This window comes from Phyllobates terribilis, unplaced genomic scaffold, assembly GCF_046119375.1.
Source record: "Phyllobates terribilis strain yellow unplaced genomic scaffold, ASM4611937v1 Scaffold_9__5_contigs__length_417890890, whole genome shotgun sequence".
Classification (NCBI taxonomy): domain Eukaryota; kingdom Metazoa; phylum Chordata; class Amphibia; order Anura; family Dendrobatidae; genus Phyllobates; species Phyllobates terribilis.
This window is the reverse complement of record NW_027362769.1, coordinates 141,013,408-141,028,950: the sequence shown is the minus strand read 5'-3', so window position 1 is coordinate 141,028,950 and position 15,543 is coordinate 141,013,408. Positions and strand designations below refer to the sequence as shown.

The following is a 15,543-nucleotide window of genomic DNA, read 5'->3' as shown; positions in this document are numbered from 1 at the left end:
ACCCGCAGACACCGCACAGACACCCCACACACCGCGCACACCCGCACAGACACCCACACACACCAATCATGACCGGTCTGGGAGGTGAGGCTGACCTGTGCGGCCGTGGGAAAGTTCATGTGAGTTCATGCAATGCAGTCAAGCATGAACTCACATGAACCCTCTGAGGGCACCGCGGCGACTTCAAATGAACAGCTTATCGGCATCACCTGATACCTCAGCTGTTCATTTGAAATAACCGGCGGGAAAGCGCAGCACAGAACGGGAAAGCCGGCGGTGAAGTCTTTTCACTGCCGGCTTCCCCGCCCGGGTTCTTCGCTCCCCGCTCCTTGGTGCTGCGCTCCCCGCCCGGGATGGCATTCTGATGACAGGCTGGATCTCAGCTGAGCGCTGCCATCCAGCTTGTCATCCTTCAGAGACACTGCAGAGCGCAGGCATTATGGAAACTTCCGATTCCGGTATTCGATATTGTAAAAGTATCGGAATTAAGTATCGGAATTCCGATACCGCGAATATCGGCCGATACCCGATATTTCAGTATCGGAATGCTCAACACTACTCATGACCCATCAATAGTTTCCAGCACAGAATAATAACATCACAAACTCAGAAGTAGAATGAGCAGAGAGAACTAATGCAGAAATGACTTTAGGATTTATTCTTGAAGGTTTCTATTCCTCCTGAAAGAAGACCTGTCACTCCCTCAAATAGAAAATTGAGTTAAATAAATTATAAAAAAAAAACCTGAGCTTCCCTTATTCTGCTCCTCTCTTTTCCAATTTGCGCTGCGTCACTTCATCGCAGAGATATTCAAATTTGTTGCTTTTGGAGCGCACTATGTGAAATCTCTGCTTGCAGTCCAAGTGGGTGTTTCTTCAGAGTCTTCTCTGGGGTTGTGCACTTTCATCTCTCCCTCTCAGACACTGCCAAGAATGTAAGAGCAGCTGCCGGGCTGTGATTGGCAGCATCTGGGAGGGAGAATTGAAAGCGCATGTCCATAGTGAAGACTCTGAATAATACCCAGTTGGACTTCAAGCAGAAATTTCACATACTGCCCTCCAAAGGCAACAAATGTGAAAAACGCTGCAATTTAGCAATGGAGTGCAAAACAGAAAAGAGCGGCAGAATCAGGGGAGCTCAGAGATTTTTCTAAGTTATTTAACTCAACTTTTTGAGCAAATGACATGTCTTCTTTAAAGGGGTATGCTCATGGGAAACTTTTTTGGGATATCCTCAGGTTATGTTACAAATGTCAGATAGATGTGGGTTTCATCTCAGGGAACAATACATTTGTGAATGGTAAAAACTAGAGATGAGAGAATAAATTCACAGGAGACAGGTTAGTATTCTGTGTCCTCCGGACAGGAGCCTTATGAACCACATCCTACCTGCCGGCATCCCAGGGTCTGGACCGGTATTCACACCATCTGTCTGACACGGGCCACTCTTGCTCACTACCACAGTCAACATGACTATAGTAACATTTCATGCAATATGCAGAATACAGTGGGTACGGAAAGTATTCAGACCCCTTTAAATTTTTCATCATTCAGTGCAGAGTGTACATTAATGAGAAAAAAATGAACTTTTTAGAATTTACAAAATGGCTGCAATGAAACAAAGAGTGAAAATTTAAAGAGGTCTGAATACTTTCCGTATCCACTGTATGCAGACTTTTTGTGCACTGTCTCCTCCAGGCCTTCCTCTGAGATCGTTATAACTTTCGATCTTCCTTGTTGCTGCACTTTATACCCCTTTCCTTGATTGATTTCCTGGGCAAAAGTGTAGGATTCTCTCTAATCTGATATTGATGAGCAGTCCTACACAACACCTTCAAACTCGCCATACACATTAAATAAAAGACATTGGTACCCATTTATAAGAGGATAAGTTTTTTGTCTGTGCTTACTGCTCATAACATGATTCTCTGTCTCGGTGATGGCTGAATTACATGAATGCAGCAGGTTTCATCTGGAACATGGGTTTACTAAATTTTAGGTAACTTGCACAGTCTTTTGGTGAAGGAACAAACATAATGGTTACACAGAAAAACTGTAGCACGGCTTGGTGGTTACACAACAGAATGACGGTACAAATCTTGGTACTTACACTTCAGATATGGAGCTTGATGGTTATGACGCGCCCCCTGGGCCTGTGTTGTGCAGGGGATACCCGGAGCCGGATCGCTGGGGGTTGTAGTCTCCGTGGCGCTGACCCGGTCCGTGCCCAGGGTGGTCAATTCAGTGGCAGTCTTAGTGTAATAACAAATGTCCGACTACGCCACCCGTGGATTGCGGTCAGTGGGGACCGCTGCCGCGCTGCAGACCGCTGAGGCTGATGTTGTTTGCGCAGCCGAGTATGGGATAACTCCCCACGGGAGAAGTATTGCCTCAGGGCAGCTAGTGTGGATGATGGGAGTGATGGTGTGAGCGTCCCAGTACTAATGGTGCTGGTGCGGCGATGAAACACAGAGACGAGTGGTGCAGTTTCCAATGCTTTACTCACAGTTCTCATCCAGGTCACTTGTGCGCATGAAGGACCGCCTGAGCCGTGCTGCGTTCACCAGGCAAGGGGCTCGACCAACTCCCAGGCAATTCCAGAGCGTGGCACAGGGCTCCCTTCTCTTCCCTTCTCTGGCCGTCCTCCCCAGTGACCCACCTTTGTCGAGCTTCCTCGGGCCTTCTCTTGGCGAAACCTATCTCCGGTTTCCCTGACCCTATGTGGTATGCTTTCCTGGTGGATGTAGTGAGGGGTCGCACCAAGATGTGGTCACAACCTCCGGTCCTTGGCTGAGGAATCTGTTACCTCCACCAATTTGGGTTCCGGTACCCTGCTCTGCCAACCCTTCACCCGCAATCTCCTGGGCCTTTGGGGTTCCTTCTGCCTTCGTGTCTCTGGGCCTTTCTCTGTGTTCCAGTTCCTTGTTTCCTTTCTTACTTCCTTTGCTGTTCCTTCTCCTCTCTCTCTCTCTCTCAGGCCCCGGCCTCCTGACAAGGCCTGCCCGTGGAGCAGAGCCCATGCAGCAGCTCTGCTCCCTGTCACTTCTCTTCAGACTCAACTTCTTCTTCTTTCTCCTGACTGAACTGACTACTCTAAGATGGTGCCCACCTTATATACCTCCTTCTACCACCTGAGCCCAGGTGACTAGCAACCAATGGGCTCCTACCTATGCCCAGAGACCCACCCCTATCTGCTCCTACACCACTGGGTTTTCCTCCCCCTCCCCACTCCAGCCAGGAACAGATGCTGTCGTGCCTGCACTTCTGTGGGAGCACAGTTGAGCTGTCCCTCGGAAATGGGGTGTGTGTGGTGCATGCAGCCTAACGAGCCCTAGTCCACACACCATCCTTACCTGGGAGTGGAATATCACACCTCTGGTTTGAGGTGCAATACCCCTGTAGCAGCCGAGCCCTCGGGGTGCTACAGTTACACTTCAGCGTTGAGACGCTGAGCTTGGCAGTTATTACTGGCAACAAAAACAGTTTTATAAACCACAGCCGGCAGTAGCTAAAAGCAACAAGAACAGTCTCTTTTAACACTTCACAGGATATTCCTCTTGGCACACTTCACAGGTTAACGCGTAGTTGAGGTGCTTGACTTGGTAGCCTGGTATTGTCAGTCTCTAAACCAGCAGGTCTGTACTTCGTTAACCATTAGCATCCTCTTGAGAACTCACTCCAACAAGCCCAAACCTACAGCAGTCCAGAATAGGCTCAAGGCATAGGCAGGAGTTCATAACCACCCCATCTTCTCTCAAGATCTTTACCTCTCTTCGTCAGCCCAAAATCCAACCATGAACCCTCTCATTGCTCTAACAGGACAGGTGCACAATGGCTGTGCTACACTTTGCCTGATTTCACTTTCTCACTTACTGGTTGTCTCCCGTGAAGATGCATAGATAACCCAAAACTGCATTAGTAAACCTAGGTGTACACTGCGTCTGTGCTCTGAGCTTACACCATATGGTGGAAGCTTTTCCAGATGTATTCTACAACATTGCCATAGGCCCCTAATTCATGAGAAAGAGACCAAAATTGTGTTAGTTGGGTCTCCGTCTGGCTGTCATGAGCCTGCGTTTGTTTTACTGTTTAGGAAAGTGCACCAGACTGCAAAGGAAACTTATACCATGTGATATACCTTTTTTTAGAATGGGTCCCTATGGTGGATGGATGACTTGGCATCCATCCTGACTGTGGCCACTCTTGGGTGCATACATCCCCCTGAAGATATGCACCGGACAATGGCCACAAATAAAGTGTGTACCTAGCCTTACATTGCCAGTCAGCCTGGATTTATTTTTTTTACTAGAAGAGCCAAGCACAGGCACCGCAAAATCGCTGACCGGTTGCTTAAAGCCCATTGTATACAATGAAATCTGTTCTGACATGCAGAAATGAACATCTACAGTAAATACCATTTTTGTGCACAACATAATAAAGACATTCACATATATGATAACATGGCATAACAAGGTGCTACATAAAATGGTACAGGCTACAAGGTATTTCACTGGTGGCCACAGTGGTGGAGAAAGGGCTTTTCACTTCTCAAGCAGTTCTCATTGGTGCGCCCCCTTACACACGGACATGATTGGCTAATGATTTAATTTGTTTTTGAGCTTCCAGACCTCCGATGATCAGCATGAACGATTCTTTGTTTGGAGATGTCTAGGAGTCCGCCAGCGTCTAATTCCCATCTCCCTATAGAAATAAACATGCATGCTTGGACAGCGCACATGCATGCTTGGGTGAAATAGCAACAAGCGTTCATCCCTTGGCTACTGTGTATGGTCAGCTTAATCAATTCCGGTCTTCAAACTAGAATATTAAAATGTTATTACATGTTTTTTTGCTTTTTTTTTTTTTTTGGACTACTGGTTTTCACTTTTATCCATGTTCGCAATAGGTATGCATGATTGTGTCTCTGGGATGAACTGGGTGCTTTGTAATCTCTGGCTGTTGGGACTTGAATTGAACCTCTTCTTTTTAAGAATGTACCATAGAAATAAGAAAATCACAACTGTTGAGACCAGAGCAGCTGGTATAAGAAAATTATTTCTGGCTACAAGAAAAAAATAGAAATGTTAGAAAAAAAAATAATAGTAATAATGCAAAACAATACAGCAATACGGCAAATGCACATGTGTAGCGCCCCGAGGGTTCGGCCGCTACAGGGGTATTGCACCTCTGCCAGAGGTGTGATATTCCATTCCCGGGTAAGGATGGAGTATGGACCAGGGCTCAGTTAGCAGCATGCATCACACACACCCCATTTCCGGGGGACAGCTTAACGGTGCTCCCATTTATACAGTAATGCAGGCACGACAGACCATGTCCCTGGCTGGAGTGGGGAGGGGGGAGGAAAACCCAGCAGAAGGGGACGGTTTCTGAGCATAGGTAGGAGCTCATTGGTTGCTGGTGACGCACCCCCTGGGCCATATTCTTTAGGGGAATACCCGGAGCCGGATCAGATGGGGGGTTGTAGTCTTCCGAGTGGCTGTGACCCGGTCCGTGCCCAGGGTGTCAAGCTCAGAGTATGTGGCAGTCCTACAGATGTTATAAAGTTCTTTATGTCGACTACGCCACCCGTTGTATTGCGGTCACTATGGCCGCCGCTGCAGCAGGGTCCGCTGAGGCTGATGGTGTTGGTGCAGCTTTAGATGGTATAACCCCCAACGGGAGGGGTATGGCCTCAGGGGGTCAGGTGCAGAGGATGGGGGTTGTGGTGGTGCAGCATAGATGGTAATTAAAGACAGAGTCGGGTTGTGCAGTTTAGGGTATTTACTTACTGCTGATGTTCCGGTCACTCCAGCTTCAAGTGACCACCCGAGCCGTGCTGCGTCCACCAGGTCCTGGATTCAGCCACCCCCCAAGCAAGTCCGGAGCGTGACCCTGAGCCCTCCTTCCTGTCCTGTCTTCTGGCCGTCCCCACCAGGGATCCACCTAGGTCCAGCTCCCTCGGGCCTTCTGTTGGGAAACCCTTGGCCTTGGGTTCCCTGACCCTACACGTGGTTTGCCTTCAGGGTGGATGTGGTGGGTGGCCGTGGCAGATCCTGCCCACGGCCTCCGGTCTCTGGCTGAGGTGTGCTTGAGCCCCCACCAGTTTGGGATCCGGTACCCTTTTGCCAACTCTTCACCCTAGGTTTGTATATGGGTTCTCAGAGTTCCTGCTTGTTTTCTCTGGGTCCTTCTGACTCTCCTCTCTCACTCTCTCTGGGCCTGGGGCTGCTCTGCTCCTCACAGACTGACTGACTGACCCTGATCTTAGATGGTGCCCACCTTAAATACTCCCTCTATGTGTGAGCTCAGGTGACCAGCACCCAATGAGCTCCTATCTTTACCCAGGCTGCTCCCCCTATCTGCCCCTACACTACTTGGGATGTACCACCCCCCTCCCACTCCAGCCAGGAACAGACTCGGTCGTACCTGCACATTTCTAAGTGGGAGTACCGTTGGTCTGCTCCTCGGAAATGGGATGTGTGTAGTGCATGCAGCTTTCTGGGCTCAGTCCCACACTCCATCCTTACCCGGGAGTGGAATACCACACCTCTGGGTTGAGGTGCAATACCCCTGTAGCAGCCGAATCCTCAGGGTGCTACATTCCCCCCTGGTAAATCACAGCACGTCCTCGGGCTGTAAGATATAAAACATCCACAAACATACATTTTTTTTTTTTCATATAAACAACATAATAAAAACATATAAAATAGCATATATATATCAGCATCATCATAAAACTTTTCATATTAATAACATTCTCGTCGCCTCTGGCTCCTCCTCCGGACACTGTGCAACGTGTGCCCAGGAAAAGTGCGACAGTCTTTGGAACTCGTGGCTTTCCTATAAAACCAGTAGGGGCGCTTTAGGACGCGCAACTATTTACAAGGGATATGGCCGCTCTCAGTCCTCGGCCAAGTATTAGGGAGGAATGACCGCTCTCAGTCCTCGGTCAGTGGGATTTAAGGGATAAACGGGTAAACAGTTCACACTTGCTGGTCCCAACGGGGACTATATTATCAGCAACAGTTTCTTTGGTACCCCTACGGGTAACTATATACAGCTTCTACTCTGCCGTACTCAACGACGACGTCCTCCTGCTCTTTCTTTGTGGTTACCTTTAGCTTCAGACCCGTCCGGGTCCTCTTGTTCTTCCTCACACCGCAGCTCCTCCTCCATCAGGCGATGCACATGGAGGGCGTAGGGTCCTTTGGCACACTTGTGCCGGGTGAAGGTGACCTCGTCCCCTATATACAGGTCTCGTCCTCTGTGTCCCTCCGGTAGGTGGGACTCAACGTCTCTTCTTGTCACGAAGACGTCGCCTGGGGTGCGGTGATCTCGGATGAAGCCCCACCCGTGCTGCATATTGAACTTGATCACAGTCCCGGTGGAAGGGGGACCATGAGCTGCACGGGGACTCCTCCTGGCCCGGCTCTTCTGCTCTGCGCTCCTTATCTGGGCTTGTTGTTCCCGGACCCGCCTCTCTCTCCGCTCCCTCTCAAAGACCTCGAGCTGCTGGCGGCAGCACTCTGCACGCTCCGCTGCAGCTGCCCGGGTCTCCTGAGTGAACCCCATGAGGTCTTCTCCGGTGGGGTCCCACTCAAACTGCGCTTCTGCTAGCGGGGGCGAGATCCTCTTTACGGGCTTTGGAGCCGGGATCAGGGGTTCATCTAGGGGTCTCTCTTTCCGGAGTCGGGGATGGTGAAACTCCGGTGGCCAAATAAAGGGCTGCCCATCCGGGCACGTATGTTGGGCAAACAGATCTTCTCCCAGATGCGGCACTCTTGGTTTTATGGGCGCGGTGGTGGTGGCGCCCGGGTTGCCCAGGCCTTGCGGCCAGGCCTGGGGCACCTGGAAAGTGAAGGGCACCGTAAGGACGGCGGCGCCCTGGGCTACTTGGCCCTGCGACCAGGCCGGTGGCTCCGCGGAGGTAGGGGGCGCTGTTGGTATTGCGGCGCCCGGGGGTACTAGGCCTTGCGACCAGGCTGGTGGTACTTCCTGCTTGGTCACGCTCGGGGTCGAGGCGTGTGACGTCACAGGGGTCGCGGCTGCGGCTTCCGGTTGAGGCCTAGTCTGTGGCGGTGACGTTGCGGTTACGGGCACGGCAGGGGGTACTTCGGGCTCTGCGACGGGGAGCTGGGGCAGGTACGCGGTTTCCCGGTTTGGGGTAGAGACGTCCCCTTTACCTGCCTCCTTTCGTTCGGCTCCCTTTCCGGCGCCGTCTCCGGCCTTCAGTCCTCCTGCGCCATCCTCAGAGGCGGTCTGTCTCCTCGTCTCGGGTGGCGTGCTCCGCTGACGGGTTCTTGTCTGCTGGGCCATCTCTCGGCTCCACTCCGCCAACGTCTCTCGTTGCACCCGGGCCATCCTCCGTGCGAGGCCCTCCAGCGCAGTCTGCGCACACTCCCGATCTCGGGGGAGCTGTGCCAAGACCTCCACTAAGCCTAGTGGGGTCGTCGCTTCTAGCAGGCTCCTGACCAACGGGTCGGTGCTGCTCTGCTCTTCTCCCATCTCCGGGTAAGCTTCTTCTGGACTCAGCTCTAGGCTTCTTGTCTCCGGGTGCGCTCTCTCCAGACTGCTCCAGGCGACACCCATCTTTGCTCTCTTCTTCTCAGTCCTCCCACTTCGAGGGCGGTCCCGGGGCCACTTGGTGATTGTCAGCTCCAGGGGCAGTTCTTTCACGCTGACAGACACCTCTAGCATCACAGTCTCTGTTGGTGGGGGCGGTTTCCACTTTTGGCGCCATTTTCGGTCCTGGCCCACGATGGGAGGCGGCCTCTCACCACCCTCTGGCACGCCCATAATGGCGTCCGCACTTCCAAGGCGGGAAACCTTTGGAAATGGCGGGAATTGCTTCCCAGTGGCGGGAAACTCTGCAAATGGCGGGAAAAAGCTGTTAATGGCGGACAACCGTCTGGAATCGATCTGTGATGGAGTCCGATGGCGGGGACCCTCCGGAACCGGCAGGAGACTTCTTTTTGAGGTAAACTTGTTCTTTTCTTCAGGCACGCAGTACCCGGGTGTTGCGGGCACGGTATCCTGCCGACTACGCCAAAGTTGACGCACCCCCTGGGCCATATTCTTTAGGGGAATACCCGGAGCCGGATCAGATGGGGGGTTGTAGTCTTCCGAGTGGCTGTGACCCGGTCCGTGCCCAGGGTGTCAAGCTCAGAGTATGTGGCAGTCCTACAGATGTTATAAAGTTCTTTATGTCGACTACGCCACCCGTTGTATTGCGGTCACTACGGCCGCCGCTGCAGCAGGGTCCGCTGAGGCTGATGGTGTTGGTGCAGCTTTAGATGGTATAACCCCCAACGGGAGGGGTATGGCCTCAGGGGGTCAGGTGCAGAGGATGGGGGTTGTGGTGGTGCAGCATAGATGGTAATTAAAGACAGAGTCGGGTTGTGCAGTTTAGGGTATTTACTTACTGCTGATGTTCCGGTCACTCCAGCTTCAAGTGACCACCCGAGCCGTGCTGCGTCCACCAGGTCCTGGATTCAGCCACCCCCCAAGCAAGTCCGGAGCGTGACCCTGAGCCCTCCTTCCTGTCCTGTCTTCTGGCCGTCCCCACCAGGGATCCACCTAGGTCCAGCTCCCTCGGGCCTTCTGTTGGGAAACCCTTGGCCTTGGGTTCCCTGACCCTACACGTGGTTTGCCTTCAGGGTGGATGTGGTGGGTGGCCGTGGCAGATCCTGCCCACGGCCTCCGGTCTCTGGCTGAGGTGTGCTTGAGCCCCCACCAGTTTGGGATCCGGTACCCTTTTGCCAACTCTTCACCCTAGGTTTGTATATGGGTTCTCAGAGTTCCTGCTTGTTTTCTCTGGGTCCTTCTGACTCTCCTCTCTCACTCTCTCTGGGCCTGGGGCTGCTCTGCTCCTCACAGACTGACTGACTGACCCTGATCTTAGATGGTGCCCACCTTAAATACTCCCTCTATGTGTGAGCTCAGGTGACCAGCACCCAATGAGCTCCTATCTTTACCCAGGCTGCTCCCCCTATCTGCCCCTACACTACTTGGGATGTACCACCCCCCTCCCACTCCAGCCAGGAACAGACTCGGTCGTACCTGCACATTTCTAAGTGGGAGTACCGTTGGTCTGCTCCTCGGAAATGGGATGTGTGTAGTGCATGCAGCTTTCTGGGCTCAGTCCCACACTCCATCCTTACCCGGGAGTGGAATACCACACCTCTGGGTTGAGGTGCAATACCCCTGTAGCAGCCGAATCCTCAGGGTGCTACACTGGTCACCTGAGCTCACACACTAGGGGAAGGTATATAAGGTGGGCACCATCTTAGTTCTGGGAGGAGAAGGTCAGTCAGAGAAGTGAGAGAAGGAGTTCAGCCAGAGAGGGCTGACAGGGGGCTGTGGCTCAGTCTGGGCCCAGCTCCACGAGGCAGGCCTAGGGTGAAGGCCGGAGCCAGAAGGAAGGAACAGAAACAGAAAGGAACAGAAACAGAAAGGAACAGCAAAGAAAAGAGAAGTACCCAAAGTGTAGAAGGGCTCAGAAACAAGAAGGCAGAAGGGACCCTAAGAGCCCATGAGAATACCGGGTGAAGGGTCAGGCAGATTAAGGGTACCGGATCCCAAGTTGGTGGAGGAGAAACTACCCTCAGCCAAAGACCGGAGGTCGTGATCATTTATTGGTGCGACACCTCACCAAACCTGCTAGGAAGGCACCATATAGGACAGCGGGGAACGGGGCCCACGTTTACCCGCGCAGATCCGCGGTAGCTGGACAAAAGTTGGTCACTGGTGGGGCAAGCCAGAGGAAGGATGGAAAGGGGTCCTGTGCCATATTCCTGAACTGCCTGGGGGTTGACAGAGCCCCTCACCTGGTGGACGCAGCATGGCTTGGGCGGTCATTGCTGACAGAAGTGACTGGGAATATACGAACTGTGAGTTAAAGACCCTGGACTGCAACACGTTGTCTTTGTGCTTTTTGCTTCGCCAGCACTAAAGGCACTGGGACTCCCTGCACCATCACCCCCACCATCTACTACACAGCCCTGGGGCTGCACTCTTCCCGTGGGGAGTTACACTACCTCAGCTGCAAACACCATCAGCCTCAGCGGTCTGCCTTGCAGCGGCGGTTCATAATAGCCGCAATCCACGGGTGGCGTAGTCGGACATTACCTACAGCACATAGCAGACTACCACTGGTCTGACCACCCTGAGCCACGGAACCGGGTCGCCACCACTACCCCCATCGTTTCCCTGTTGCCCGGCTCCAAGTGCCCCACGGCCCAGGGGGCGAGTCACATGCATGCATCCGAAATTTGGCACAAATGGCAGTCGATGCTTAGGCAAACACAGAAGAGAGTAAAATTGTAAAGTGCTGCGGAATATGTTGGCGCTATTAAAATATAAATTATATATATACATATACAGTGCATTGTGAAAGTATTTGGCCCCCTTGAACCTACTGACGCACCCCTGGGCCTGTGTCGCGCAGCGTTGCGCACGCGGGAGCTTACCCGGAGCCGGATCTTTTGAGGGTTGTAGTCTCGTGGCGGTGATCCGGTCCGTGCCCAGGGAGTCAGACTAAGTGGCGCTGTATCAGCGGTAGATGTTGGATGACTACGCCACCCGTTGAATGCAGCTTTGGAGCTGCCGCTGCAGAGCAGACCGCTGAGGCCGGTGGAAGGATGGTGCAGCGGGGATGGTATAACCCCCAACGGGAGGGGTATGGCCTCAGGGCAGCCGACGTGGATGATGGGGGTAGCAGGAACCACTCGGAGACGGTACGGTGTAGTTCAGGGTCTTTACTGGTGACAAAGATAGACCCTCCCGGAGTACTGGCTAGCGATTGGGGCCTGGTCAGTCCTTGAGCAGATGGGATCTCCCCTGGCCAGGAGTTGTAGGCCTCCCAAACTAACTGTACTCTTCTGGCTACCTTGCTAGAGGCGGGTATAAGTAGCCCACGTCCCTGAGTGTACCGTGTGGTGCTCACCCGTATGGCCGGTGACTCGGGGCCTTCTAGTAGCTTCCGCTCCACGACGGCGGTGCTGGTCCCATGCGTGTGACCGTGCCTTCGGGTTTCTTGGCCAGAGGACCTGAAATCCCCTGCCTGACGGATTCTGCTGCTGGGTAGGAGTTAGTCCCCACAGCCTCGGACTCCGGGTCCGGTAAGAAATCTTCTCAGTCAGGGCGAGCTCTGCAGCTGCCAGCCCCTGACTCCTTGTAACACTGCTTCCACAGAGCTCCTGTTGTTTCTTCCCATAGCTGCTTCTCTTCTCTGTCTCTACTTCTGGCATGGCCCAGGAGCTGGGCCCAGCCGGAGCCACAGCTCCCTGTCAGCCCTCCTGGCTGAACTCTCCCTCTGAACTCTCTAACCCTGCCTCAGCCCCAGGTTTATATAGGGGAAGTTCTTCCCCTCCCAGGACTGGGCAGGAGGTGTGGCATGCATAGGATTCCTGACCAAGAGACCTCCCACCTGCTCTCAGACATAACATTGCTGTTACTGTGGAAACCAGACCCCTGGGGTGCCACACTACCTTTTGCCACATTTCTGGCTTCAAACATAAAGATATAAAATTCTAATTTTTTGGGGAAGAATCAACAACAAGTGGGACACAATCGTGAAGTGGAACAAAATTTATTGGATATTTTAAACTTTTTACCAAATTAAAAACTGAAAAGTGGGGCGTGCAATATTATTCGGCCCCTTTACTTTCAGTGCAGCAAACTCACTCCAGAAGTTCAGTGAGGATCTCTGAATGATCTAATGTTGTCCTAAATGACTGGTAATGATAAATAGAATCCACCTGTGTGTAATCAAGTCTCCGTATAAATGCACCTGCTCTGTGATAGTCTCAGGGTTCTGTTTCAAGTACAGAGAGCATCATGAAGACCAAGGAACACACCAGGCAAGTCTGAGATACTGTTGTGGCGAAGTTTAAAGCCGGATTTGGATACAAAAAGATTTCTCAAGTTTAAAACATCTCAAGGAGCACTGTGCAAGCGATCATATTGAAATGGAAGTATCAGACCACTGCAAATCTACCAAGACCCGTCAGTCCCTCCAAACTTTAATCTCGAACAAGGAGACAACTGATCAGAGATGCAGCCAAAAGGCCCGTGATCACTCTGGATGAACTGCAGAGATCTACAGCTGAGGTGGGAGAGTCGGTCCATAGGACAACAATCAGTCGTACACTGCACAAGTCTGGCCTTTATGGAAGAGTGGCAAGAAGAAAGCCATTTCTCAAAGATATCCATAAAAAGTCTCGTTTGAAGTTTGCCACAAGCCACCTGGGAGACACACCAAACATGTGTAATAAGGTGCTATGGTCAGATGAAACCAAAATCTAACTTTTTGGCCACAATGCAAAACGATATGTTTGGCGTAAAAGCAACACAGCTCATCACCCTCAAAACACCATCCCCACTGTCAAACATGGTGGTGGCAGCATCATGGTTTGGGCCTGCTTTTCTTCAGCAGGGACAGGGAAGATGGTTAAAATTGATGTGAAGATGGACGAAGCCAAATACAGGACCATTCTGGAAGAAAACCTGTTGGAGTCTGCAAAAAACCTGAGACTGGGACGGATATTTATCAAAATCTACGTCCCAGCAAAAATAAACGTATCCAGGTGTTAGAATGGCCAAGTCAAAGTCCAGACCTGAATCCAATTGAGAATCTATGGAAAGAGCTGAAAACTGCTGTTCACAAACGCCCTCCATCCAACCTCAATGAGCTCGAGCTGTTTTGCAAGGAAGAATGGGCAAGAATTTCAGCCTCTGGATGTGCAAAACTGATAGTGACATACCCCAAGCGACTTGCAGCTGTAATCGCAGCAAAAGGTGGTGCTACAAAGTATTAACTCAAGGGGGCCGAATAATATTGCATGCCCTACTTTTCAGTTTTTAATTTGTTAAAAAGTTTAAAATATCCAATAAATTTCGTTCCACTTCACGATGGTGTCCCACTTGTTGTTGATTCTTCCCCAAAAAATTTGAATTTTATATCTTTATGTTTGAAGCCAGAAATGTGGCAAAAGGTAGAAAAGTGCAAGGGGGCCAAATACTTTCACAATGCACTGTATATACAGTACAGACCAAAAGTTTGGACACACCTTCTCATTTAAAGATTTTTCTGTATTTTCATAACTATGAAAATTGTACATTCACACTGAAGGCATCAAAACAATGAATTAACACATGTGGAATTATATACTTAACAAAAAAGTGTGAAACAACTGAAAATATGTCTTATATTCTAGGTTCTTCAAAGTAGCCACCTTTTGCCACAATATGCAGTCCATTATGCTGCTGAGTTTTGCTTCCCCCTTCTTCCATGACATTTGGGCCAATAGGTTCAGAACGGTCCTCGCTGGGGGTTCTCATCTCGGGATGGTGCAGAAGCACGGAGACAACAAAGTCTCTTAATAACAGTAATAAAGAATGAGATAATAAAGATGAGATATTTGCCTTAAACGTTTCAGTATCAACATAAGTATTTACAATCTCTGCAGTTCTCCTCCAAAAATCAGGTCTCGTCTTGGCCACACAATAAAAAGCCATGCTTCTGCATCTGTCCGCTTCTCAGTCACTCACTTCCTGGGAGACACTTGCGCTGACGACTTTTCTGGTGCATGTGTCTTCAGCTGTACCTTGCTCATACAACAAGCATCACAATTATGGTGGCAACTTCCTTGTTGTTCACGCACTTCACAATCTTGCTAACATCTTTCATGTACTTCATGGTCGGGTAATAGGGCATAGCGGCCCTTCACTTAGGATTAAACAGTGCCTGATTACTGCAAGAGGCAGCCTTACGAGACTCCTCATCCTCAACTTCAGGGTGGTCACTTCCTCCTCTCCTTACAAGTGGCTTCCTCCACTCAAGAAAGTCACAGATGCAATATCCCCTCTGTAACCTGGGCAATATCTCCTCTGTAACAAGGGCAATATCCCCTCTGTAACCCGGGCAATATCCCCTCTGTAACCCGGGCAATATCCCCTCTGTAACCTGGGCAATATCCCCTCTGTAACCTGGGCAATGTTCCCTCTGTAACCTGGGCAATGTTCCCTCTGTAACCTGGGCAATATCCCCTCTGTAACCTGGGCAATATCCCCCCTGTAACCTGGGCAATATCCCCTCTGTAACCTGGGCAATATCCCCTCTGTATCCCAGGCAATATCCACTCTGTAACCTGGGCAATATCCCCATTGTTACATGGGCAATATCCCCTCTGTAACCTGGCCAATATGCCCTCTGTAACCTGGGCTAACTCGGGCAGCATAGCTCCTTCCACATCTCTGCAACTGACCCAGAATGGAGGGAATCCAGTCCTTAAGTAACTACCCAGTTTAACTCAGACAACAAGCTTAATTCCTGGGCTACTGGCTGCTACAGTTTTAGCATGACTTTGCGGCGAGCTAAAAAGACAGTCTGATTTGTAAGAGGGTTAGCAAAATAATAATTTTCAACCCTTGCACATAGTCTACATAGGCTCCTGCCACTTTGTAGCAAAGAGAACGGGACCAACTGAAAAGTGGGCCCCCATTCTACAAGGACCCAACTGTAGCATGGACCTCTATACTATGT

General features: G+C 51.1%; 1 protein-coding gene across 4 annotated transcripts in view; it reads right to left on the bottom strand.

The window, feature by feature from the left end:
• Positions 1–15,543, bottom strand: part of PLA2R1 (phospholipase A2 receptor 1) — a 171,970-nt gene that overhangs the window by 6,119 nt on the left and 150,308 nt on the right. The window contains exon 26 of one of the 4 annotated variants that reach the window (XM_073647076.1): positions 1,819–5,061. The exons of 1 other annotated variant lie outside the window; for it this stretch is intronic. In XM_073647076.1, the coding sequence (XP_073503177.1) occupies positions 4,871–5,061 (191 nt within the window). In that variant the 3' untranslated portion in view covers positions 1,819–4,870. Of the gene's footprint in view, positions 1–1,818; positions 5,062–14,241; positions 14,377–15,543 lie in introns of those variants that run through there. 2 more of the 4 variants (XM_073647077.1, XM_073647078.1) reach the window with 2 other exon arrangements.